At 43.9% G+C, this 26708-nt stretch overlaps 1 protein-coding gene across 1 annotated transcript; it reads right to left on the reverse strand.

Moving 5' to 3' along the window:
• Positions 1-5874: 5874 nt before the first annotated feature.
• On the reverse strand, positions 5875-11130 carry SALL2 (spalt like transcription factor 2). Its single transcript, XM_006918329.3, is given in 4 exon segments — positions 5875-6982; positions 6985-7046; positions 7655-10478; positions 10863-11130. Coding segments are annotated over 4 exon segments (3126 nt in total). The 5' UTR covers positions 10930-11130; the 3' UTR covers positions 5875-6809.
• Positions 11131-26708: the final 15578 nt, after the last annotated feature.

A 26708-nucleotide genomic window follows, 5' to 3' on the forward strand; every position in this document is an offset into this window, starting at 1 on the left:
CATTTCCGGTTTCGCGCTCGCTTTGAAGCTGAAAAAAGTTCCATCTTATGTGTTGGCAGATCGACGGACATATTTTTTATTGGCGCTCTCTCGGGCTTCCGGGCGCAACGGGGCTTTGGTTGCCATGTTGGTGCCTGGCAGCACGGCCATGTTGCTTTTAGGCGCGCATGCGGCCATGTTGAATATAAGGACAAGAGCCCTCAGAGTTGACCTTAAGGTAGCACTTGTAGAGCTGTACATGTACTACTACAGGTATTTGAAATGAAGGATTCCTCTTAACAGTTTGATATATACCTTTTTACATTGAAGGTGTTATAGGTGTATGTTTCCATGCATTCAATTACAAAGATTGCTGTTACATTAGTTCCCAATTTGGGGGTGAGGGGAACTTCTCTGAAAGAGAAGGAAGACTGATGGATCAGTGATGTAAGGAGTCTGCAAATACATATTCTCACTCTTCTTACTTATATCAAATCTACAAGTATCATGTGTGATATATTCAAATAGAGTCCTCACAAGGGGAGACAAGGGTACTTCAGGGTTTCAAGTTGCATTGTGTTTCTTATATCTGGATGTTGGTTGCATCAGTATGTCGTTTTTGAGAATTAATTGAACCAAACATTTTGGTATGTGCACGTCTCTATGTGTAGTAAACTTAAATACAAAAGGTTTTTATTTTTAAGGGGTCCTCTGAATGGGAGCATTTAGAAACCACCGAATTATCAAATGTCTGCATGACGCCAAACACTGCCTGAAAGAAAAGCTTGAAAAGGCATGGCTCCTGTTTTCAGAGTTTCTAGCCTGGTGAAGGAGCTAAGACCCGGTTTATTAATATTGAACCATCTTTACACACAAGGCAGCATGAGCATAAGTTCTGAAAAATACATGTGATTGCAAAGATGTGGAGGACTCTAAGCCCGGATGGCCCAGGAAGGCATTGGAAAGACAGTGACATCAAGGTTCAGGCTTGAAGTGACAGCTACGTCTTCAGTAGGTGAAGCTATAGGAGAGAATTCCAAGCCAAGGACATGACAAAAGCAAAGGTCTAGACCAGAATGAGGAAAGCATAATGTGTGTCCTGCTAACTCAGATTAGTTCACTAGAACATGGAGAATTATAGTTGAGGATTTGGAAAGTTATTTACATATCCATATTTGAGGCCAGACTGCAAAAAGTATATTACCTGAGTAAAGAGCTTGCAATTTAGTCAGAGGACAACACAGAATAATTTAGGGTTTGTGAATAGAGAGTGTTTTAAGATTGATCTGGTGTTCTAATTGGATTGAGATGGGGAGGAGTTTGGAGAAAGAGAAATGGTTAGTCTATTGTAACTAAGTGATGATAGGACCTTTAATTAACTTGGAAACTGGTTGTGGATAGTAATGTAAAGGAAGAGGTGAATAGAAGGGGGCTTTGAGAAGAAAGATGTATGTGTATTAGGATGTGGCAGTTTCATCCATTTATTCAGCAAATATTGAGTGACTACTATGTGCTAGGTAAAGATTTAGTAATCAAAATATTCATTTCCATCTCATTTTCTGAATTTAATTTACTTAGTAGGTAATTTACACTGTCTGTTGAGATGCGTAACTTTGTATATGAACCTAGAAGTAGAAGACACGGAAATAAATATGCATTCACATGAGCATCTCTGGACATTTGATTTTCAGTATTACACATACTGAGAAGCAGAAATGCTATCTTCCTCAGCAGAAATACTCTTGGGAAAGTTGGCCGATGTGAGATCATGGAAGACTGCTCAAGGGGACTGCTCTATTTAAGGGATTTTGCTTCCTTTAATAACTTTGCTCTAGAAACTTCCCTCAAGAAAGTTAATAAGAGATGCTTTTGTACTTCCATTTGGAATGTATCCTGTGTAGCTTTAAGTTTAGACATATATATTATTACTAAAGTAAAATAGCCCCATTATTGCTATATTATAGAACTGTTAAATTAACAGTTAATTGTTCACAGGGAACACTTGAGATCTTGCTCTCTGGCATATTTCATCAGTTTGGCTTAAATAAACTCATAAAAATTCTGAAAAAAAAAAAGTTAATTGTTCACAAATTTGAATCCCTCTCTTGTTATAAGATCACTGTTTCTTTCAAGGTTCTTAACATATAGAAATGAAATATACAGACATGATATAGTTCTAAAACTAAATAGTCTTGGGGGAGAGAGTTCTGGGTATAGCCTTGCAGAAGATAAAGGAGATTGACTCATCTTAAAGACAGGATTCTGCAGGTCAACCCCTAAACAGAATAAGCATTTTTGTCTAGGAAAGGAAGGATTTTCTAGTGGAAGAGATTTAGTCTCTGGTAGAATTCAGGATTCCTAAGGCCTGGATTGTCTCCTCTGACCTATAAATAGCATAGGTACTTCTGAAAATCATCCAAATCAAGGGCAGCTCCCAGAAGTCTGAAGTCTTTGCTTTCACATTCACTTTGGGTAAATTATTAAAGTAGTAAATGGCCAAATTTTAGGAGCGCGGGAAGGCTACTTAGCATGATCTGCTTAGAGATTCTTTCTAGACTCATGCTCAGTTTTCTGCTCAAAAGAAAGCCAGTGCTTTTTTGTCTGCCACTGTTAGTCTGCATTCAACCCTGAGCAGTGTAGAGAGGAGGGAATCTCACCCAGATCTCTTAATAGTCAAAACAGAGTGTAAGCCTGGTTGTGAGCAGAAATGAGTGCTGCATGGATTACATTTTTATTCCTCATATCTGTTGCGGTAAACTGTTTCCAAAGTTATCACCAACAATGGCTCCTATTCCACATGCACTTATGCAGTGTGACTTTGCCACTGTTAACAGGAAAAGCATATTTCCCCTCTTCTTTAATTTGAGCTGGGCTTCTGACTAGCTTTGGCTATCAGACTGTGGCAGAAGTGATATTGAGTTTCAGACCTAGGCCTTAAGTGGCCTTGCAGTGTCTGCTTTTGTCTTCTTAGAGACCTAGGCCTTCGTGGAAGTCCTAAATGACAAACCAGCTGAAAAGAGAAAGGAGAGAGATATCCTAGAAATTGAAAGACCTCGAAAGGCAAAAGGCTCTATAGGATGAAAGACTATAAGGAGAGAAGCTCCAACATTCCAGCCATTCAGCTGAGGGGCCAGAAGTGAGTAAGGCCATCTTTGATCCTCCAGCCCAAATCCATACGGTGAGAGTGAATTTAGCTTTTAACAACATGGAATATAGACAAGCCATCCTTGCTGAAGCCTGCCCAGACAACCATGGAATCACAAGCAAACACATAGTTATTAAGACCCTTAGTTTTGGGATAGTTTGTTACACAGCAATGGATTACTGAAACATCCACAGTACTAACCAAAAGTTCTTTGGCTAAATGGTTTTTTGGTTAAGTTTTTGTCCTAACTCAGTCTTTCATTTTATGATCTAAGGCAAAATGTCCACTGGGGCTAGTCAATCTCCTATTAAACTTTAGAAAAGACAAGGACATGTAAGGGGAAGTCAAAGTTGGGTCTAATTGAGACTAACACTAGTGAAGTCTGTTTTGCAAATCAGGAGACAGATGTTGCTTGGTTTACTGAGGAGTTCCAAGGATGGTTACCGGAGTCCCAGGAGCAAGAATTTGTGAGATGAAAATGTGCCAGTAGATCTAGGCCTTCTCAGAGGTGACACAAGTTGAAATTTCCAAGAAGCAGATGCTGAGACAGAGTTAGGAGTCCAAAAGTTTTATTAGGGAGTAACACTTACAAAAAGGAAAAGGGGGGAAAGGTGTGACTCGGCAGGGAGAGATGTCACACATGATGCAGACCTGACAAAGCCTCTGCCAGCCCAAAGGGGATTTCCAGAGCAAAAACTACTCATTCCAGTCCCTGTTCCATGGGAATAGCTAGGGGCCTCAGTCGTTGGTCAGGGGCTGATGGGACAGCCGGAGGCTGTTAGCTAACCAGGCTTCTTGTAGATAGGTAGCCAGTTTTGAAGGGACATTTCTGAAGCAGCACATCTCTGTATCTGCCAAAAAGGACTCTGTGTATCTTGCATAGGTTCTGAAATGGTAACTGCATTGGCGTAACTGCATTGGCTCTTAAGTTGTTGTATGGATTGAGTTAGTGTATTTTAAGAGCGGTCATTGTGAATGCCGAATTCAAGAGAATTGTCCGCCCCCTCCCCCTTTTCCATCTTTGCATTGAGTTAGTTATTTCCCTCCCTTGGGAACCCACAGGCCATTGTTCTCTATCGTATTTACCACCATCATGTAAAAATGTTTACTAGGCAAAAAAGTTGTCTATTCCTTCAAATAGTGATCCTTTTTATCCATCCAGTATGAACTAGATCCACTGTTTATTTCATGTAAAGTGTTTTGCAAGCTGCATTTATTTATAAATTCATTCCAACAAGTTAGAGTTAACTCACCTTCCAAAAAGATGACCAAAGGAAAAGTGACTGAGAGCGAGAAATGGTGGGGCTGAGTAGGGACTGGAAGGGGCCCCTAGAAGGAAGAGACTAAAGGCCCTAAGACAAAGAATAAATTTAAGGTGAAGCGAGAAAAGAAAAAGAAACAAAAGCTGTCAGATAAGAGTCCAATGGAAGAAGAAAATACAGGCCAGGAAGGAAAAAGAATGAAAAGGAGACAGAAAGGGGAGAGCGGGAGTCAGGCTCAGTGCTGACCTGCCCAAGGAAGCATCCATCAGTAGAATCCTCACTGACAGCTGTTACCATAATGGAAACTGGCATCTAAAGGGAGGGCAAGTCTAGTTTAATTAGTTAAATGGCATTATTCATGTCCAATGGGGGCAGGGGAGGTGAAGAAAATAGGATTGGTGACCGACCTCCTTCCATAGGCTAAAAGGAAAAACAGATTTGTTTTTTATAAAGCTTTGCCAGGTATTAAAGAGATAGGAGCTGTTTCTTTTCCAAATCAAGTTCACAAGATTCTCATGTGTTCCCACTCACTGGTATCTTTTAAAGGGACCTGTACTGCTCTGGTGGGGTAACTAGAATCAAACATCATTTTTTAACCTGAATTGAGCCAAGAATAAGTTTACTCATCTCCTTCCTTTGTCTTCAAGCCAGACTTTTATCAGGAGTCCTTGATGATGTAGCAGGAAGGCATCCCTGCCCAATGCTGGTAGCACTGAGACAGCGATTCTGTCCACCTGGGTTCTTAATCCAACCCTGCTACTAACCAGCCAAGTGCCTTTGGGCAAATCATTTTACCAGTTACTTCTTTTTTGCACTCAGATTCAGTGATACTACAGTCTTAAAAAGTTCTGGAGAATGTTCTTTTTAGGAAACCAAAGTGTCAGTGCAAAATCTGAAACTTACCATGTTGTAAAGAGATGAATATATATGTATATATATTTCATTTCATGCTCCCATCCCCAATGTCTTCCTCTGCTAAGAATCCTCCTTCATGTTATCTCATTAGAAGAAATTATAAGGGTTGAATTATGTTTGGTTTTTTTTTTCCTTTCTGTTTATAACATCAGATCTCAAGGATCATAAAGATTAATTCATTTTGGTTCTGCAGATTAACTGATGTCAGCCAGGCTTGCCTGGGGTTCAAGAAAGACTGATAAATAGCTTCCAACCTTTAAAAACAACAACAACAACAACAACAACAACAACAAAAGGAGAAAAAAACAGAAAAGCCTGGTGGCAAAGAGAAAATCTAAACAAAAACTGCACACAGTGGACAAACCCCTAACTTTTGAGAGCACAAACTCCATTTCCACAGGAAAACTGCATTCACTGGAGGTTGTTTTAGGACAAGGCTGAATAAATATTTCAACACCATATGTTCGGCTTTTGGCAGGAGATGTAGGTGGGAAGGGAATCTCAACGCTAAGGAATGCCCATATCACACCCCAGCTGGCTACTTAGTCACGAAATAAAGAAAACACACAAATATTTGGTTAAAACACCTTTAATGAAAAGGGAAAGACACTAACATCTCCCTTGACTGCTCTTCACATTTTACTATGTTAGGAAGCTCTGGAGCCTATACCTTCAGAGGAGAAGCCATCATTCAAGTCAGTCATCAGCAGAACCAACATTCTCTCCTCCTCAGAACTCCTGTTCCAAATGATCCTATGTTAAGAGTAAATACTACATCTCATTACAAGACAGAGAGGCAGGGACCACCTGGAGCTCATTTTTCAAAGTCTGGGACTCTTAAGAACCAGACAATAGCAAAGACATAAACCCCAGTCCATGGACAGGCAAATGGGGAGGAAATGGGCCTTGAGAGAGGAAGATCAGGGAAATACAAGGGGCCAGGGAATAAAGGAGAGTTATCTAAAACTAGAAGCACACTAGTGCTAGGGAATCCCCTATGATCTGCGGTGCACTGCTGTACACCAGGTCACCATTAGTCCAAAAAAAACATTCATGAGATCCACTCAATCAAGAATTCAAGGTCCGCTCCCTTACATCATGGCCCTTTCTTAATCACGCAGGTTCCCAGCATAAATCCCTATACTTTAGCAACACTTTTCAACTCTGCATCATTACTTCTGCAACTACCCTCACCAACATTTGTTAAAGATATAAACTTCACATTTCCCAAAATATCCCAAGGAGACCTCTTGGCAAATAATCCACTTGTTCCCTAACTTTGAGAGGCAATGACGAAGGAATATGAGAAGCTGGAGATGTCACGGCATATCGACCAGACAATACCTTTGCCTTCATGTAACTATCAAGGAGTTTCATGGGAAGAGTGTCCTATACCCTTCACTTCTCCCTACTCCCTAGGCTGAGCCGCAGATACAGATATTGCTGCAGCTTCACTGCTGGCACCTTCTGGAACAGGGGGAAGGAGAAGTACAGTAAGTAACATGCTGTTACTTCTCTTCTGTGATGGGCTTCTCAGGCACTGCCTTGGATGCAGGAGGCTTAAACAAGAGGAGAGGGGCTCTCTTCTTCTCCTTGGCCTCTCTGGACCCCAATGCTGGAGGCACCTTCCCAGCCACAGTTCCTAGGCGAAACAGCACTGGTGGTGCCAGGCCTGAAGTGTGGTGGAGCTGGAACTCCTGGGCTTGGTGGGCGAGTCACTTGACAGGAAAGATGTGTACTGGTTCCACAGAGACAGGGGACCCACCCTCACCAGCTGGGGTCCTGCAGGTTGACCAGGTCACCAGAGAGGAGGGGCACTGGGCCCTCCAGGGACAGCTGCCGGCCCCTTCGGGCTGGGCTGCAATTCCAAATGTGGGTGCTCAGATGCACCTGCCAAAAGGAAAGGGGAAGGGAAAGGAAGGAGAGGGGAAAATGGTCACCCCAAGGAAGCTGGAGAGGATTTCCCTTGGGAATGTGAAAGCTGTAGAGAATCCATTTTCCTTAGGTACAATCAATGAAGAGGGAAGAAAAATTCCTCAGGGGGCCATCCCCTGTAAACACAACAATTTCCAAGCTCAGGGACTAGAGAAAAGCCACTTGAGACATACCATGTAAGAACTCAGAAGAAACAAATAAGGGCTCATAAATCTTGGAAGTCCTTCTGCAGAGCTCTAGGTTTCTCTGCAACCTGGGTCCAAGGGTAGCAGGCACAGAAAAACAGGCTCAAGGGATCGTAGGGTCATCTTTTCGGGGAAAGGGGGTGAGCCCTGGGGAAGTGATGGAGGTTGAACAGCCTGGGACCAAGGAAAGAGCAGCAATATTCTGAGGGCCATGGGGGGCAAAGGGCTGTACCTGGTGGTGAGCCAACAGCATGTGCTTCTTGAGGGTAGCCCGCTCGAGAAAACCCTGCCTGCAGAAAACACAAGTGAGGAACGGCCCCTCCTTGGGATGGGTCTTCTGATGTTCCTCCAGAGCTGCCTGGCTAGGAAAGGTCTGGCCACACACCTCACAGGCCTTTCTGCTACTGCTCTCTCCTGGATCCTTTCTCATTGCTTCCTGCATGTTCAGCTCCTCCACCAAGGTGGTGCTGCTGCCTTCCCCTTCGAGGGTGAGTGTTGACGGTGGGCTTGAGCTCCTCTGAGGTTTCCCCGCCTCTTCCATGCCTCCTGCAACATCACTGCCTCCCTGCTCCATTGGCTGTGTTTGATTCAGGCTGTCAGGTGGTGGTGGCGGCGGTGGTGGCAGAGGAGGTGGTTGAACTGCTTTCTCATTACTGTCCATCTCCTTCCCTACTGTGGCTACTGCCACCACAGTCCCCATTTCCTCCTCTGCCCCAGATGCCTCTTCCGAATCACCTCGTACTGATATTGCCTTCTCACCTCCACTCTCTGAGCCTCTTCCTGCCAGAGAATCTTCATCAGTCACATCTTCCTCATCTTCCTCGTCCTCATCCTCCTCTTCGGATAACTCCTCTTCTGGAGAGGGCTGCTGGGATGGCTGCTGGGAGAAGCTCGCTGCCCCGGACACTGTAGATTGCTCGGAGCCATTCTCCTGGGCAGCTCCCCCACCTTCAGGGAGCGTGGTACTACCATTGGGAATCTGGCCTCCCAGGTGCATCCGAACATGCTGCTGCAGAGTAACCGCATTGGTGAACTTCTTCTGGCAGATAGGGCAGGAGTTCTGGGCTCGGGCAGCTGGACTGGCCTTGTGGCCCACGAAATGTGCACGCAGATTGCCCCGGGTGGAGAAGGCTCTGCCACACACTTTGCATTTGAAGGGTCGCTCACCTCCATGTTGGCCATAATGCAGGCGCAGTGCTCGAGGACAGCTCAGCACCCGGAGGCAGATGACACACTGGTTAGGTCCAGATGAGGCTGAGGATGAAGCTGCAGGGGCAGACGTGGTGGGGGCTCCTGAGGCAGTAGAGGCCACTGCCACGGCTCCCTGCCGGTCAATCTTTTCTACCAGTTGCTGCAGCTTCGATGTCTCAGAGGGTGAGGCCCCCAACGGCTCTAGCACATAAGGGAAGGGGAAGCTCCCAGTGGACTTAAAGTGGTTGGTAAGCAGTGCCCAGCTAGGTAATGAAGTCACCAGCTTACTTAGCTGCATGCGGGTTGCTGTGCCACTTTCTGCCACCCCGGTGATGGTGGAGGCCTCAGTTCCTGGAGGAGTATTTTCATCAGCTTTACTCTTTGGCTCTACCGCTTTCATGAGCACAAACTTATTGAAAGCAGGGAGCGCAGGAGCCGAGGCTGTGCCTGCACCGGTGGAGAGCAGGGTCAGGCTCTCTGTGGCACTGAGCGCTGTGGTGGAGGCCACCAGAGGCTTGCGTTCCACACCTCCACCTGGCATGGCCGCCTCCTCCTCAGCCTTCTCTGGCGGCACAGACATACCATAAGGCAGGCCACTGCTGGTGATGACGTAGTCTAGGTGCTCTGGCACTGGGTGAGGGTTCATCTGCACATGCGGGTACTTCTCACGGTGCCGGTGGAAATGCACTTTGAGATTGCCACGGGTGGTAAAGCGGTTGCCACAGACATTACACTTATAGGGCCTTTCACCTGTGTGTGAGCGCAGGTGGATCTGCAGGGCGCTGTCACTGCCAAACACTTTGGCACAGAAGCGGCATTTGTGCCGTCCACCAGGCTTCTCCAAAGGACCCATCACTTCCCCATAGCCCAGCTCACCACTTCCATTCTTTGGCTTCAGGAGCCCCGGGGAGGCAGAGGCCTCGAGGCCTCGGGCTGCCCCAAGACACTGTGCTGCCAGTAGTCCCGTGGTGCCTGGGAATGCCAGATGAGGTGAAGCAATCAGCTGATCTGTGCTGCCTGGCAGAGCTGGAGAGGGGGCAGGTGTGGGTTTGTGGCTTCGCCCAACCCCTCCAGCAGAAAAAGGGTGCTGTGACCCCAGTGGATGGTAAAGGTGGAAGAAAGCCTGCTTGGGTGTTTCTGCCCCTGAGGAGGAGGAGGAGGTGGAGGAAGAAGGTGCCAGTGTCTTGCCAGTCTGGACAGGCTTGATGGGGCTGAAGAGGGGAAGCAGGGGTTTGGTGGAGGAGGCAGTCCCTGTCCCAGATAACTCTGAGGGACTGGCCGGGGCGCCCACGGTCTGGCCTAAGGAGCCAAGCAGCAGTACCTGCCGGCAGATTTGCTCAGTCATCTGCATCTGATGGATCTGCCTCTGCTGCAGTACCCGGAGCTCTTCCAAGATCAGAGGGATGTTCAATTGGCTGCTGCCTACACCTGGGGGAGGGGGTGGAGGTGGAGGAGGAGGGGGGGCAGGGGTGGATTCTGGAGGTAATGGGGTTGCTCCCAGCTTGGGACTGGCCAAGATCAGGCCCCCACCTCCCCCAGCTGCTGTACCTGTGGCAGCGACCAGAAAATGCCCCGCAGAATCCTCTCCTCTCGGCTCTGGGCCCCAGTTGGGATCTGTGGACACTGAGGACCCAGAATCTGAGGGGTTGCCGTGCTCTGCTTCCATGACCTGGGGACTACTGTGGCCCTCAGGCCGGGGTTCAGAAGAAGTCGAAGAGTTGTTGGGGTTCTCCTGGCCCCCAATTATCACCATTACAGGAGGATCAGTAGAACATGCATTCTGGTGGGCGAGGAATTCAGTTGGGTCAGTGAATTGTGCGCAACACTTCGCACAGACTTGGGGGTGGTCTTCCTCGCTAGCATCACCTGGGGAGAAGACAAGGAGAGAGCGTGGGTGGTGCGATTGGAATGAGTATACCGAGGCTCTCATTAACAACGAGCTCAGTAACCGCTAGTTGGGGGTGGGGAGATGAGCTCACCATCAGGCCAAGCAGAAGGCTAGAGCTCAGTCCTGACCCTCTTGGATACGAGAACCCCAGCATGGGGGGAGGGGGCACGCGCAAGCTACTGCCTTCCTCTGCACCCCCACCTCCACCCCCCTCCTCCCGCGGGCGCGAGGCAGGAATGGGTGTGAGGACAAGGGCCTATGCAGAGAACCGTGTTTTGATCCCCTCCACCGAAAGTCCTCCTCCCCTCCCCCAGGCACGTCCCTTCTGCCCCGACCCCTGCCCTGGCCGGGCCCTACCGCACCTCCAAGCTCCGCTGGCTCCCCGCAGGGCACCCCGAGAAGAGAGCTTCTCACGGCTTCGTGCGCCATGGTTGTGGGGGAGGTGGAGGGCTGGGTGGAGTGGGAGACAATGGGTATAGGGATTGGGGGAGGCAGCGGTGGCCCCCGGGGCTGCGGCAGCCTCCGCACCCAGTGGCCCAGACTGCAGAGATGGAGATTCGCGGAGGCAGCGGGGGCAGGGAGCCGCGGAGGAGGGGGAGGGGATCGAGGAGGCGGAGGAGGGAGGAGCAAGAGCGAGAAAGCTGGGAGAGGGGAGGTGGGGGAGGAGCTGCTGGGGAGGGGAGTTTGTGGGGTGGAGCTGCTAGGGAGGGAGGCGGGAGCTGGAAGAGGAGGGAACTGGAGCCGAGGTGGGTGTGTTGGGGCGGGAGCCCAGAGCGTTGCGGGGTTTCCCGAGGCTCAGTGACAGGTGTTGTGGGCCATGGTGGGAGTCTACCTTGCCTCGCTCTCTGCCGGATCCCCCCCATCTCCAGATGTCCTTGCCCAGGCCTGCCCCCACCCCCAGCAAGCTCAAGGGGGCACAGTGGGAAACACAACCCTGCTCAATAGAGCAAAGCGACAGGCTTCTCCTATTTTTCTTTGGATAAAGGATCCGCTGAGCCTGGAAAACGTGGACTCCAGAGGGTGGTCTGATCGCCTCAGATGAGCCTCAGAGGCCAGAGTGGGAGGGGAGGCCCAGAACATCTACCCTTCAATCGGCACTTCAAAATACCCCAAGTTTTGTTCTGTCTTCTTCACCTCCATTCCGGCCCTACCCTCGCCACCCCTCTGCAAAAGTAGTCTCTCAGGTTGGGAGGCTGCAAGGTAGAATTTCCAAGGAAGTCATTTCAGGACTCCACCCTGCAAGTCCCTTTACTCCGTGCCCCTTCTCCTCTAGAATAATAGCTAAATGCAAGTTATTCCACAGATCACCCGTCCCACACATAACTTATAGAATTCATGCTTATTTAAGGAGCCATTTTCTATTTAGCACCCTCTTCTCTATCCTTCTTACTTCACTGTTCTTTTCTTGCAACACACACTTTCATTATTAAGGATGGATGGGCTTGAGGAGATACTAGCCTCCAGAGGCCTCTAGAGGCCCACTTAGCTCTAACCTTGGGGGAGGGGAGCGTCTCTTGAAACAACGGGAAAAAATGCAGCAGGGGCCATTAGGCAAGCTGTGTCTAAAGCCCCTTTCAGCTCCGACCTGGTTTGAATGCCTAGAAATGACTTAATACGTGCTCGCTGCTACAGAAGCCACCTCCTATTCAGATACCAGGTACTCTGTATTCTCTTTCTACCTTGAAATCTTAATGGATTTCTTGCTTCCTCAAAGAATATCTTACAAGGAGGTGACCACGAGTCCTTAGTTTGGTGATTTGCCTGGGCACCAGTAAATCCATGTTCTAATCTCAGTTCTATTCTTGCCGGGCTGGTAAATTGAGGCATGGTGATCAGTCAAGGGACACTATGCCACCATTTCCCTTTTGTGTAAAATGATAATATTGTAGCTGTGCTGTCTTCCTTGAAGAAGTATTGTAGGGACAAAAACTTGAAAAACTCTTGACAGTATTAATATGTACATATGGGACTTTAAATTTGTGGGGGACTCCCAAATATTATGAATTTAGAGAATTTACATTGTCAGTGGCAAGATAATCAAACTAAACAAATATACATATACTAAAATTAAGTCTGTCATGTTGCTTATTAATCTTATTAATTTTTGAGGTAAGAAGTTGGCTAATATCATTGGCATATATCAAGGGTAGGGAGTCTTATGGCGGGAGCTGAAACAACCTAATATTAATAACATCCATTTTTCAACATAAATTTTGCTATCTTTTTAAATTGAAACATTTTACTGAATTATGTTTTGAAACTTCAGGTAATCATAAGGATCTTAATGTGAATGATGGCTTTGAAACAGATGAACTATGAGCTTCCAGGCCTGACCCTTACAATGAAGGAGTGGAGGGTCTGTTGCAATTATGGCAAGTCACAGGTTAGTGCAATGTTGTTTACTTTTTACACATAAGGAAATTGAAACTTGGAGAGGTTGAGTGATTTTTCCAAGTCCACACAGTAATTCAGTGAAAGAAGCATTCAGAATTTCGACTCTTGTGCTGTGCTTTCTGAAGCACATCAACATTGTGCAGCTTCCCGAATACTAGAGAAAGGGCCCTGTGTGGCTCTTACCTGCCATTTGCTCTCTGGCCTCAGTAAGGGCGCGGAATCAGATGGAAGCTTTCTACTGAGCATTTGTTAATTAGCATTGAACATTTGATATCAAGTTGCTGTTTTGTCAAGTCTTCCAACAAGAAAAGAAATCCTTTTCTTTTCATCTTCTCCTGGGAAACACTGTTCCCTTTCTTACTCTTTAATGAAACTTGCTTTCTGATGCGTAATTTGATCTGCACTCTTCTTTAAGGTAAATTTAGTCCCTGGTGAAAGGTGACGGATCAACAGCCACCTGTAAGAAGAACCCTCTATTTCTCAGCACTTTGCACGCACTGCCTACCCTGAAAAGAGGGGCAGGATTCTTAGGCAGACACAAATGAAGTAAAAAACATTGGAATAAACTAAACTGGTAATGGTGTGCCTAGATAGCAGATAAGGTGAGGTAAGCTACCCGGGGTCACATGCAAAATCTGGGATGGATGTAGGACTAAGACCTGGACATGCTTGTTTAAATTTATAAAGTGCTGAAATGAAAAGAAAAAAGGAAACTAGGTGGCTCTCAAAACCTGGTGGCCCATCAAACTGCTGCTTTAGGCTAGGGAGAGAATGGCTCGGTTGAGCAAAGAGAAAAATAGGTGGGTCGTGCGCACCAGGGTGGTCTAGTTGAACAGTGGTTCTCAAACTTTGCTGCCTATTAGAATTACTAGGAGGGCTTTCAAAAAACCGATGGCCAGGCCACACCCCAGACCAATTAACTCAGAATCCCCAAGGGTAGGACCCAGGCATCAGTATGCAGAGCTCCTTTGGTGGTTCCACTGTCCAGCCAAGAGTGAGAACCACAGTACCTATCAGAGTACCGCCCTCCCCATCAAACCTTCCACCCTGCTCCTCTGTGCTCAGCCCGGCCAAAATTAGGACATAGGCAAAATGAGCTGTTCACGGCTGAATCTTCCTGTCAGGCTCCTCTCTACTCTGTCCATAGCTACACTTTAGCTCTCTTGTATCCTGCTTCTATACATAGAATTTAATGATTTATACCTGACTGTGATTTTAAGGGACTGTATTCCCTTTCCCAGTGTGCGTCTTGAGCCACATTTCTAATTGCAAGATGAAAGGCTTTGTTTTACATAGAGTTCAAGCATTGTCCAGCCATTAAAGAAACAAAACACACTTTTAAGCACCTGCCTAAACTTACTGTTATTGTTGGAACGACACTAATTGGTAGTGTCCGTAATTATGAATTGATTCTGTAACTGTTGCTATAGACTATTTCTAAGGGATAATGTCCTGTCCTCTCTTCTTCACTCTTCTTCTAAATGCACATACTCCTTTGCCACCCACATCTACTAATGTACCCATGGCCTGTGCAGCACAGTAGACAAAGACACAATGATTTGTACATCCAGTGCTAAGTGACAAAAATATATTCGTTTCCAGAATAGAAATACCTTAGATCAAACATAAGAAATTTTTTTTAATGGACTTTTTTTTTTTTTTTTTACATCAAAGGACTCAGAACTTAACATGGAATTCATACCAATTTGGAACTGGAAGGGACATTAGAGATCAAACCCCTTCACTGGGTGAGCTTAGTGATTGAGAGTGACAGCTCTGAATCAAACAGACCTGAGTTAAGGTCTCTGTTCTATCACTTTCTAATCTTTGGGACTTTGGGAAAACTTCTTAATCTATCTCAAGCTTGGATTCCTCTTCTTTAAAATGGAGATGTAGCCGTTAAAAGGAATGAAATTCTGACACACGATACAACATGGATGAGCCTTGAAAGTATTATGCTAAGTGAAATAAGCCAGACAGAATAGGACAAATGTTATATGCTTCCATTATATGAGGTACCTAGAATTGGTAAATTCATAGAGACAGAAAGTAGAATGGTGGTTGGCAGGGGATGAGAAGAGGGAGGAATGGGGAGTTATTGTTTAATGGGTATAGAGTTTCAGTTTTGCAAGATGAAAGAGTTCTGGAAATGGATAGTGGTGATCATTGTACAATATTTTGAATATACTTAAGGCCACTGAATTTTACACTTAAAATAGTTAAAATGGTAAATTTTGTTTATGTATATTTTACCACAATAAAAAAGTTTTTTTTTTTTTTTTTAAAGAAAATGGAGGTAATAATAGGAGAGTTAGGAAGAATAAACAAGAGGAATTACATAAAGGGCCTAGCATAGTACCTGACAAATAGTAAATGCTCCACAAATATTAGTGATGAGCGTTATTATTTAAAGGATGAAGCCCTGGGAGAAGAAGGGACTTGCCCAAGGTCATGCAGCTTCAAAGTCCAAGCTAGATTGAAAACCAGTACTCTGTGCCATCATACTTGATTTACTTCTATCCACACAGAAATGTTCTCTTTTTGACTCAAGAGTTCCTAGGGCTGAAAGGTTCAGGACTTAATAGCCTGAGAGATGATGTTCCCTACTTCTAGCTATTAAGAGAACAGAGCCCTTAAAACTATGCTTTTGCCTTCTTTCCCCTTTTGCTGCTCTTGCTCTCTGCCAGCTTTCCATTTCTCCCTCTAGATCTGTTTGGCTGTTGTCCTGGTTTCTCCTTCTCACTAAATATCTGGGTTTCTGATCATTTCCTTTATTTCCCAGATGTACTAGTTTACATTCTCCCTATTCGCATCCCTTATGTTCTCTAATCCAGATTTCTAGACTCTGTAGGGGAGAGAGATGTTTTTTTTGTCTCCAGAGTTTTGAAGTAAATAGACTATTTCCTTCTCATCACTTATGTGCAATAACTGTTAGGTTTTAGTGTTCTGGTCAAAGAAGCTGAGCAAAAATAGGGTTGAAAAACAGGTTTCGCAGACTGTTTCTTGGTGACATCTTAGGTCACTGCAGAGATGAGGCTTTTAAAATGTGCAACAAAGGCTCAGTTCAGCATTTGCTTGTCACATAGAGTCAACATTGCTTAAAAGGACGCAAAGACTGCTGAAAACCTTAGTGGCACGCTAGCCTGCTAAATAAATGTCTGCTGATGCTCAGAATGATTCCTATAGTTTCACAGCTACACCAAAGGACACACATAAGAGCCACCAAATAAGAAAAAAAAACATTTTGGGGCATGCAGAACAAGAATATGTCTCTGAGGTAGAAGAAAAAGTCAAGAGTCTGAAGACCACAAAAGCAAATAGAAACCCTGTCTACGGAGAAGGAGGTGATGAGAAATTTATACATCTTATAAGAGCAGGAAGTAATTTTAGGTTTCATCAAATATAGCCACCACACCCCACAGATGAGACCCAGTGACACTCCAAGTCATGTAAGTAACCCAGATCTTTCACTTTCAGACGAATTCTGATCAGAAAACCCTTAAGCTTTCCTAAGGTAGATCCTATGAGGTCACTACTGCTTTCTTGCTCCTTACATTTATGTTTCTGACTTTCATGGCTCAAAGGCAATATTTCAACAGAAATTAATTGCTGACATTAGGTTCAAGCTTACACTGTTTCTAGGAGGAAGGCTTTGGAGCAGCATTTCCATGCCCCCAAGTGTTTGCAGCCCCAAGTGGAAGCAGCAGCTCAAGGGGCTTGAGAATCCAGTCAGGGCAGTTGCTAAAGATTCCTTCTGATTCCCTCACAAATTTTTCCTGAGCTGTGGTATGGAGAATGGGTGAGCGGACTTGGGAGAGGTGAGAGGATGTCTCTTGAATTGGGGAGAGTCAGCATTGTTCCACAATCGAGCCAGCAGGGGAGCAGGACTGGGAGGCAACTTTGAGGGTCTTCAGGGAAATCTCCTATAGAACAAGAAGAGGAAACATCCGGCCTGCAGAGGCATTAAGAAGGGCTAATGTGTCCCAGGAGGGAAGGATGCCACCACCATGAGCCTCTAAATATGGGCACAGTAGGATCCCAGCAAAGCAGTGATTTGAGGAGGATGTGTTCTACCCAAAACATGAGGTCTGTTAAGGTTGTTCCATAGCACAGGGAACACTGACCGTGATCTCAAGTCGTTTTTTTTTTTACAAGTGGAAAAACAAATCCATGATTTAGTTTTGGTCACTACAAATACATTCTCCTAGAGCTTTTCATGGCACACATCTTATAAAGAAATGCTGAAGTTCACCAAGCGATTCCTGAACTTTGGGTATATTTCAGCATTTGCAGGAAGTGCCAACTGTCCTTACATATAATGATAATGACAATACTTACATGAGTTAAGTACTTATTTATGCTAGTTATTTTTTAGAGTGCTTTACATGTATTAACTCATTTCGATTCTCACAATAACCTAATGAGGTAGCTAGTATATTCATCCCGATTTCACAGATAAGGAGACTGAGGCATAGAGCATCAAAGTAAACCAACTGAAATTGTACCGCTGAGTGGTGAAGCCAGGACTTGAATCCTGAAAGTCTGGCTTCAGAGCCCTTGTGCTTAATCCTACACTACCTTGTTGGGTGAATCAACTGTTTGCTAAATAACCAGTTTCTCCCTGAGCCGAGACTCCAAACTGTCACAGTGTGAACATATATAGTCATACCACTGACCACTATGTCCAAAACTTGTTGATCCTAAGAATTACCTGGATGTTTGCGAAGATATAGATTCTGAGACTCTGGCCCAGCTCTACCCACAATCAAGCCAGTGTGGAAAACCCTCATTTAGTAGAGTGAGCACCATCAGCCCTGGACATCAGGAAACCTAAGTTTTTGTCCTGACTTTGCCTCTGTTTCTGAAACTTTGGGCAATGTCACTTCTTTATACCCTAGTTGCTCTATTGTCTATGCTTCTTTGGAATGTTAAAAGAATACATGAAATTCTACCCGCCCCCCCACTAAAGAAAATCTGTTAATTAAAAAGAGGTGATAATATCCTCATAAAACGGTATGTGTGTATTAACAAGTATGTTAACTCACACATGTTTTCTTAGATTGGCCTCCCTTGAAGCCCAAACCTAAGCCCCATCCAGACCTGTCCTCCGGGCTCTACCCCAGGTGACACGGATACACACCCCAAACCAGGCCGCATCTGACCGACATTAGCTGTGTCCCTCTGGGAGCTCTGATCTGCTCTCAGCTCAGCCCAACAATGAGAAACTTTTTTCTCTTCTCCCTCAAGGGAACCTTCACGTTTATCCAATTCATTCTCTTGCAACCCAACTCTCCAGAAAAAAAAGGGGGGAGGGCGGAATCCCACCCCTAAGAGACGGTCTTCAGGTCTGAAGACGTTACTTAGCAACGGCACAAAGACCAGTGAGCAAAGGGGGACCTGGGGAGAAAACTCTTGGGTGGGGAGACAGAGCCAGTTTGAAAACTCCATTTCATCCAGAGAAAAACAACAAGGAAAACACAAACAGAATCAATCCTGAGAAAAGCCAAGCGGGGCTTCTCCCCAGCACAGGTCATCTCCTTACTCCCTGCATCTCAACTCCTTCAAACCCCCAGTGACCATGTCCTCCCCCTGCTTTCGCCCATGGCCCGGGTGCCCTCCCCTTGCCCTGGCCTGACCCACACAAGCTTGGATTCAGGGCTCCCCCACCCCTCCTCAGGCACCCACCGTTCTCAGACGCACTGGGACCTTCGCAGTCCGAGATTAACTGTTGGGGTTTCCGCTGCTTTCGCCGAGACATTCCCGGGTAGAGAGAGAGAGGTGGGAGAGGGAGGGGCAACGCTCACTTAGTCTTAACCGGGGTGACCTGGTCTGGTCTCCCCTTTGGATCTGAAGCCAACTGATGCCTCTCCCTCAGTGCAAATCACTGTGAAGCAGAGATGTTCTCTTTCCAGAGACAGACAGACAGACTTGTGCGCCCTCTCTCTCTCTGATTCTCTGTCCCTGACTCACTCTCTCTCTTTCTCTCTCAATCTCTGCAAGTCTTTAAAGGGGAGACGCCCCCTTTTTTTTCTTCAGCTTCTTCCCTACGCTTCTGCAGCTCCCATTGTAAAAGCAAAAATCCTAATCTTTCCGCACACTCTTTTCTTTTGTACTGCAGAGGAAAGGATTTAACCCTCTCCTCCCTGCCAGGACTCCCGGCCTCTCTCTCCCTGTGCTGTCTGTTCAGAAAATGTCTCTCACTTGTTCTTCTAACTCTTCAAAGATCTTCACAGTGTTTTGTGGTTCTTTCATGATTCTATGCCACCTTGTTTGATAATGTGACTGCTTCTGGGGTATAAGCTGAAATAAGAACTTTTCGATATATCCTGATAATAAGGCCAAAAAGTCTGCTATCTCCGGTTGAAAATGGGGATGTGAAAGGTTGGTAAAATGATAAAGATGAACAGTCAGTATAATAGTAACTTAATGTGTGTAGAGCTGTTTATAATTTATAGACTATTTTCAGGTACATGACATATTTTGCATATTACAACTCTGAGGTTAGCATGGCAGGTTTTACCACTCCCATTTAGGGATGAATTTCTTTACAGATGAACCAAAAGGCTCAGTGAGGTTAAGTAACCTATCCAAGATTGCACAGCTATGATGTAACAGAGACGGGCCTGGAAGCCAGGTGCATCTGGCTCTCTAGTATTTTCCCCGCTCTATATTGTTAAAGGTACAATATGCTACGAGACTCCTAAGCATGAAAAAAAAAAAAAGTGATTGACTTAAGGAATCTCATTTAAAATAGCAGCAGGTCAGTGGCTTTTCTGTCTCTACCATTCCTGTCCAGCTCTCAGGGTTGAAGGGCCACCACCACTGAGATGATGTAGTTGAGTTCCGTGGCCCTCCAGGGTGGAAGAAGCTACAAGGAGGCACTTAGAGCTCACTCTAAAGGAACTTTCTAATAATGTGATGGACTCTCCAGAGGATTCGTGAGCTCTCTGTTAATATATTCTCACCAGGCTAAAAACAACTGTCAAGGATTCTGTGGAAAGAATGTTCTTTTAGATACGAAGCTTGACCTTTAAGAATATCCTCCATCTCTAAAATACATCATTTGGTAAACAACCGGGTCTCTCCTGCTCAGTCTGCGCACTTCAAGGTGATTCATTTTTTGTTTTTTAACTTCTGGTCATGCTATTCCTACATGAATTTGAGTAATATTGTGCGCTATTGGGCATAGAATATCCAGATATGCCCTATGTTCTAGCTATAATGCCTAGGTATTTTTCTTTTAACCTTATTTACCCTTTATTCTTCTCGCTGAGATGAGAGAGCATCCGAAACACCATCAGTTAGGAAAGTGGGAATTATTTTCCCCTTTAGAGTTTAATGATGTAAATCTCTGATGGCTACATCTTCAGAGAAAAGCAAAGCATAGCTCAGTGACAGTGTTGGGTGCAAACTTGAAGTTACTTTCATTTCTTCCCTTATACAAGTCCAGGCTAGTCTGGCAATACTAAGAAAGGGAGAGAGAGAGAACAGATGGCGGGAGGGTTGCCGGTGATAAATGAAGCAGGTACCCACATCTGAAGCGATTTGGGAAGCACTCTGATCTTTGCTTTGGAGTTCACTGAATCTCCATTATTTTCCCAGTCCTTTGGGGTCAGGACCCTGGGTGGCTCCCTCACATTCCGCCCTTGGAGCTTTTGCTAACATTGTCTAACTCACCCTGTTAACTCCTCTGCGGCAGACAGTGCAGTTATCACGGGGCTGTTATTGTAGAAAAAGTGGGAACACCGGGGCCAGGAAAACTTCTGATTTCTCAGTGGGATAGACTGGGTCCTGTCACCCTTTCATCCTACTGTTTCCATCATTTACTTCCTTTTTGAGGAATAGAAAGGAGAGGGAAAAAATATAGCTTTCTGCTTTTCTCAGGAGTCTATGAAATCTCCAGGGGGTAGATTTGGGGGTACAATATCCGTCTCTTGTCTATCTTGTCTTTTCCATTTTTTTTTTCCTACCCTCCTTCTTGCTGGCCTTATTGTGAAAGGAAGGGCTCTTTCCCCTCCTCTCCTTTCTTCTGCCCTCCCCCATTTACCATTTTCCCCCCTTTTACCTCTCTCCACTGTGGCCTCTTGACCTCTCCACAGAGTTACAAAAGTAAAATCCTTGAAGAGATGCTGCTGTGGGAATGTTAATGAGCCTTCCCCACAAAGGGGCAAAGACTTTACTCCACTGAGTTGGAAAAAAGCCCCTTTGAAAAGGGGTTTCTGTGTGTGGTGAAGTGGAGAGGGAAGGGGAAGGAGGGAGAGGAAGGGTGAGGGAGAAAAGATGGGAGGGAAAAAGAGTGAGAGAATGAAAGAAGGGGAGAAAGGGGGAGAGAGGGAGAGAGGGAGAGAGAGAGACACTTAATAGAAGAGAATATTAAAACAACACTTTTCTTGCTTCAATTGGTAATTTAGTGATTGAATTTTTTAATTTTTGGAAAATGTCCTATGGTCTTTTGACCTTGTAAATGGAGAGGTACTCAAGGGCATTGAAGATAATAAAGGGTAGGAAAAAGGGACTTATCCTTGCACCCTACTCCCAGTTCCCTCCCACATTTGGGAACATGAGAGGCTCTAGGAAAAATATTCTGGGTGGTGGTAAAGATGGGCTCTTTCTTTTTATATTTTCTAATTGTACTAAAAATTTCTGTTTTGGCTTCCATATTGGCTAGTGGCCTAATAATAATGTTCTCTCTTCAGGAATAGCTTAAAGTACTGCTGAACTTTTTTTACGTCATGGAGCCAGTTTTCAAGCCAGACCACTTGAGCATAATCTCCATATCCTTCATTTGTGAGCACAGGTTGCCTCTGAATTAGTTAAGATGAATGTTAAGGTATTTTTTTGTGTGTGAAAATTAAGTTCTTAAAAAGCAAAGATATGCATTATTCACAGTGGCCAGGACATGGAAGCAATCAAAGTGTCCTACTATAGATGATTGGCTAATATACACAATGGAACTTTACTCAGCCATAAGAAGAGATGAAATACTGCCATTTGCAACAACATGGATGGACCTCGAGATAATCATGCTAAGCGAAATAAGCCAGACAGAAAAAAATTGAAAATCACATGATATCATTTATATGTGAGATATAAACCTAAAAGCAACAAATGAACAGGACAAACAAACAGAGACTCAGGGACATGGACAATGGACTAGTGGTTACCAGAGGGTAGTGGGTAGGGGAGGAGGGGAGAGGTAGATGGGGTAAAGGGAGTCAAATATAGGGGAGTAGGGGGAGGGTGAAGTGAGTAAAGGGGATCAAATATATGGTAGCTGAAGGAAACTGGATTTTGAGTGGTAATCACATAATAGAATATATAGATGTCAAATTATAATGTACACCTGAAAACTATATTATTGGATTAACCAATGTTACCCAATAAACTTAAAAAAAAAAGACTAAACATTTTTTTAAATGGAAAAGAAAAGAAAAGAAAAAAAAAGCAAAGACATGCTGTTGCTTTTTAAAGAAAGCCAGTCAATAACGTTTGACTTTCAGAGATTTTCCTACTCACTGTGTGGTGATGTCAGCACACCACTCCAAGTAAAGAGGCCCAGAACTGTCGGGAACAAAGAGAGGGTGATTGGAAGGAGATCCTTGGAAGAGAAAGATGAGGAGCCAATCAGAAAGGCTAATTCTCAGAGCTCTATACACTCCTCTGGACTCACAGTAATCACATGGGGAATTTTATCCAGAATTCACATTCCTAGCCTCCACCCCAGATCGATTTAATCAGAATCTCTGGGGGTGGGGCCTAAGATCTTTAAACAAGCTCTTCAATGATTTTTCTTGCAGAGTTAAGTTTGAGACAGTTGTACTTGACTTGTGGTTCCCAAACCATGGACTCTAGACTCCTAGGGGACTGCAGTGTTTTTCCAAGGGAATCCATGTGCACAGGAAGGGAACCTGGTGTGTGCCCCAAATGTATAACACGCCTCTCAAATGTATATATTACTGTTAGCCAAATGTTTGTCAATGTTCAAATTCATACACTTTTAACTCATTTAAAGAGTTTCTAAACTCATCGTGGCTTTTGCCCTGATAATACAGCTACAGTCATGTGGGGGTCCAGAACATTTTTTGGCATTTTATTCAAGGTCTCTTCTCTCAGGACAATACTCTGCTCTTAGTATTCCTCTTTTGCTAGTTTACAGAAGAGCAGGGATTATGGAGGCATTTGCTCTACCTCCCAAAGAGTTAGAATCCTATGAGAAATTTGATTTTAATTGTAAGAGAAGTAAACTAGGATTCCAGAAATGCATGTACTGGATGTAACAATAATCACAGGTTAGGTGCATTCTGTGTGCCATGCCCTTTAAATATGGGATCTCATTTAATCCTTAAAATAACTTTGCAAAGAAAGCATTATATAATTCCCGACCTAGACATGCAGAACACCTAACACCCCATTTTACAAATGAGGAAACTGAGCCTTAGAGAAGCAAAATAACTTTCTTGCTCAAAGTCTCATAGCCGATAAACAGCTGATTGAAATTTGCCCAAACAATGCCTGATTGGATGGGCTGTGTTGTTGTGTTTTTTTTTTCACCACAATGCAGCACTTTATTGCCATCCTGATGATTTCTGCTTCTGTTATAGGCCTTGCTTTTTGGCTACTGACCTGGAGGATGACTTAAACTTTCAATTTCCAAAGAAAATGTGAAGACCTTTAGTTAATGTCTACAATAAATTATGTTTCTTATAATTATATACTACCACATTTTTTTTTTGTCTTGCTAGCATTAAGAGAGTAAGGCAATAAAGAGTAAGAGACAAGTGCCCTTTGCAAAACTTTACTAAGAAAACACTGACAAACAGTCCCTGGTCTTATTAGATGATTTCCGCCTGGCCTCTTTCAGGTGGCAGTTGCCATGGTGTTTCGTGCAGAGGGAGGGAGTGAAGATCAAGGAGGGTCATTCAGACTGAGTCTTGTCTGGTGTTTCTTTTCAGAGTTAATTCTCCAAAGGATGGCAGGAATTTAAACATTCATAAGAGGACAGATAAAACTTATTCTTTTTGCTCTCCTTCATTTCTCCATATAACTCATGTTAAATAAAGGGGAAATGGAATTTGTGAAGAGGATAAGGTAGTGGAACAGGAAAGGGAGGTTGTGGGGGAAGGGCCGTGAGCTTTGCTGGCAGTGGGGGAAGGCCAGGGTGGGGGCAGGGAGGAAGGGGATAGAAGAGAAAGAAAGAGAAAGTGTGTGTGTTTTCAAGGAAGACATTATAGGAACAATTTGTTAAAATTCTGGGGATCCTGAGGTTTGTCATTTGAAAGAAAATCAACAAATCAACAAAGGATGTGGGATCAGGGACAAACAGTGGGGGAGCATGATGAGAAAGGCAAAAAAAAAGTTAAACGAAGTCATTAAAAAGAACAAATCAGAGTGAAGAGAAAGAGTTAAGTCACAGAGGCAAGTCTTTGGAGCAATAGGAACATATAGATTGAAGTATGTCAGAAAATATGAATAATTGACAACCTTTGACAGAAACATAGTCATAGCCTTCAGGAAGAACTCTTAAGAAGGGGAACAAGTGGACTCCCCAAGAACTTTGAAAATGGAAGGGGCCATGGGGATTATCTACAAATTTCTCACTTTTCAGATAAGGAAAGTAAGACCAAGAAAGGTTAAGTGACTTTTCAAAGTTTTCCAGAACCAGATTTTATCTCAGAGAAATGTCCAACTGGAGAAGAAACAAGGCAAGAATGAGTGGGAAGCCGAGCAAAAGTAAAATGTTAAAAATTTAAAAGATTGATCTTAAATTAATTTCTTCATCCTTTCTAGAATTTATAAACTTATTTTTTTTCTTGTGAGGACCATTTTATTTTAGTAGCTAATTCCATTCCAATAACTTCATATCTTAGACTATTTCAGTCAGATAAGAATCCGTTCCCCACTTTGGAGACTATTCCCAGGAAAATGATCCTTCAGTGACTAAGTACTAAGAAAATTCTTGATGATGTTTAATTGATTACTAATTATATTTTAAGTGTAATTCTTTTAAGTCTGCCCTCAGAGTTTATTCATTCACATTCATTTGTTCAGCAAATATCTTTTGAGCACCTACTATGTGCTAAGTACCTAGTACAGAACAGAAAATAAAATAGATGCTATCCAGTTTATTATGCAGCTATTCTGGACTTCAATCTTTTGGTGATGTCTTTTTTTTTTTTTTTTACAGTATTTCCATTTCCAAATTATGCCACTGCTTTATTCCTCATCTATAATTGGGATAATTTAAGACAGGATTCTTGGCGACTTTTGCTATGGTTCCTCATCTATCCTGGAACTGCTCTTAGGGCCACAGAATGAGCTAGGACACATGGTTCCTATGGAGTTGATTAGAGCAGGTTCTCTACTACAGAAGATAGTTCAAAGTAAAAAGATCTGATGGGGCCAAATCAAAGCAGAATCCTTGCAGAGAACTAGCAGGAGCTGAAAATCCCACAAGTAACCTGAAAGTCCAAAGGGGCTGGAATAGGATAGCAAATGAGTTAAGAGAGGAGAGTTAAGAGAAGAACCGCTGTGAATGCTGACTTTTTTGGACTTGGGAGTTTGAGGTGAATAACAACTGGCTTAAATGTGGTAATTCAAAATGCATAGTATGGGCTGTGTTGTATATTGTGGAGCATCCTGTGCTTCCCTGCAACTGAGCATTTCTATGAGAATGGATGGCAATATAGTAGTTTTATTATTTAATTAATAAATCGTATACTATTTGATTTCTTAGTCTTTGTCCATCTTAAAGTGCTTGTACATTTCTTGATCCCATGATCCACTTAATCCCATGGAATTTAATGTGAGGCTCAATGATGTACCATTCATGTTGTAGACATTATCTCTCACTCCTCTCTCTAGACAGAGAGATATACACAGACATGTACATATATCTCTATATATTATGTGTATATGTATACACATACATATAAATGTTTATACAAAGATGAGGATTGAGGATCAGTGGATTTAGAGTAGAAAAATTTGGGGATGATGGAGGAGCAACTTCATGACCAAACTCTATTCTATGAAATTTAGATCTTTCTTTGTCTTATCTGGTTTAAGGACCTCTGTTCCCATCTTGATCAAGGGATAAATGTCACCAAGGCATGTGTGTGTGTTTCCAAAAAATTAGATGGGAGTCTGAAAGAAAAGAGAGGGTAAAAAAGGGAGACTTGGTAGAAATAGGCCTGTTACTCAAGAAGAGTTACTCTTTCCATCACCTGCCCCTATCTTTATACTGTAAACCTCAGCCACCTTTCCACACACACTGTTTCTAAGCTGTCCATCTTTATTCAGTCAGCATGGAATCCCAGAATTAACTTTGTTTTTTTGAAAAGGAAGAAGAAACACTTTCCCTCACTTGCCAAGGTACCTGAAAAACAGCATTAGAAAATAAACTCAACAAAATCACATTACATAATTTAAAATCTTAGGAAACAAACAAAAAAGTGTCATAATCATTACAGTACTGTGAAATCCCTTCTAAATTTAAAATCTTTTAAAAATAAGAGAATTAAAAAATATGTGATTTTCAAAACAAAAAGCACTTTTTTACGAAAGTATAGTTTGGCCATTCTTTCATACCCACCGGATGTCCACTTTATGCTAGCTGGGCAGGATGTATGGGAACATAACCTCATGTCCTTTCTACCCTCCAGAAGCTTATATTGAAAGTCTGCTTGACGAATAGAGCTCATACGACACGTATTTCCATTTTTAGTGGAAAAATCATTGACTTGGGTTCTAGTCAGATTCTTCCACTTTCCAGTTAAATTACCTCTCCAGACCTCAGTTTCCTTATCTGCAATCGT

Source organism: Pteropus alecto, unplaced genomic scaffold, assembly GCF_000325575.1.
Source record: "Pteropus alecto unplaced genomic scaffold, ASM32557v1 scaffold1197, whole genome shotgun sequence".
Classification (NCBI taxonomy): domain Eukaryota; kingdom Metazoa; phylum Chordata; class Mammalia; order Chiroptera; family Pteropodidae; genus Pteropus; species Pteropus alecto.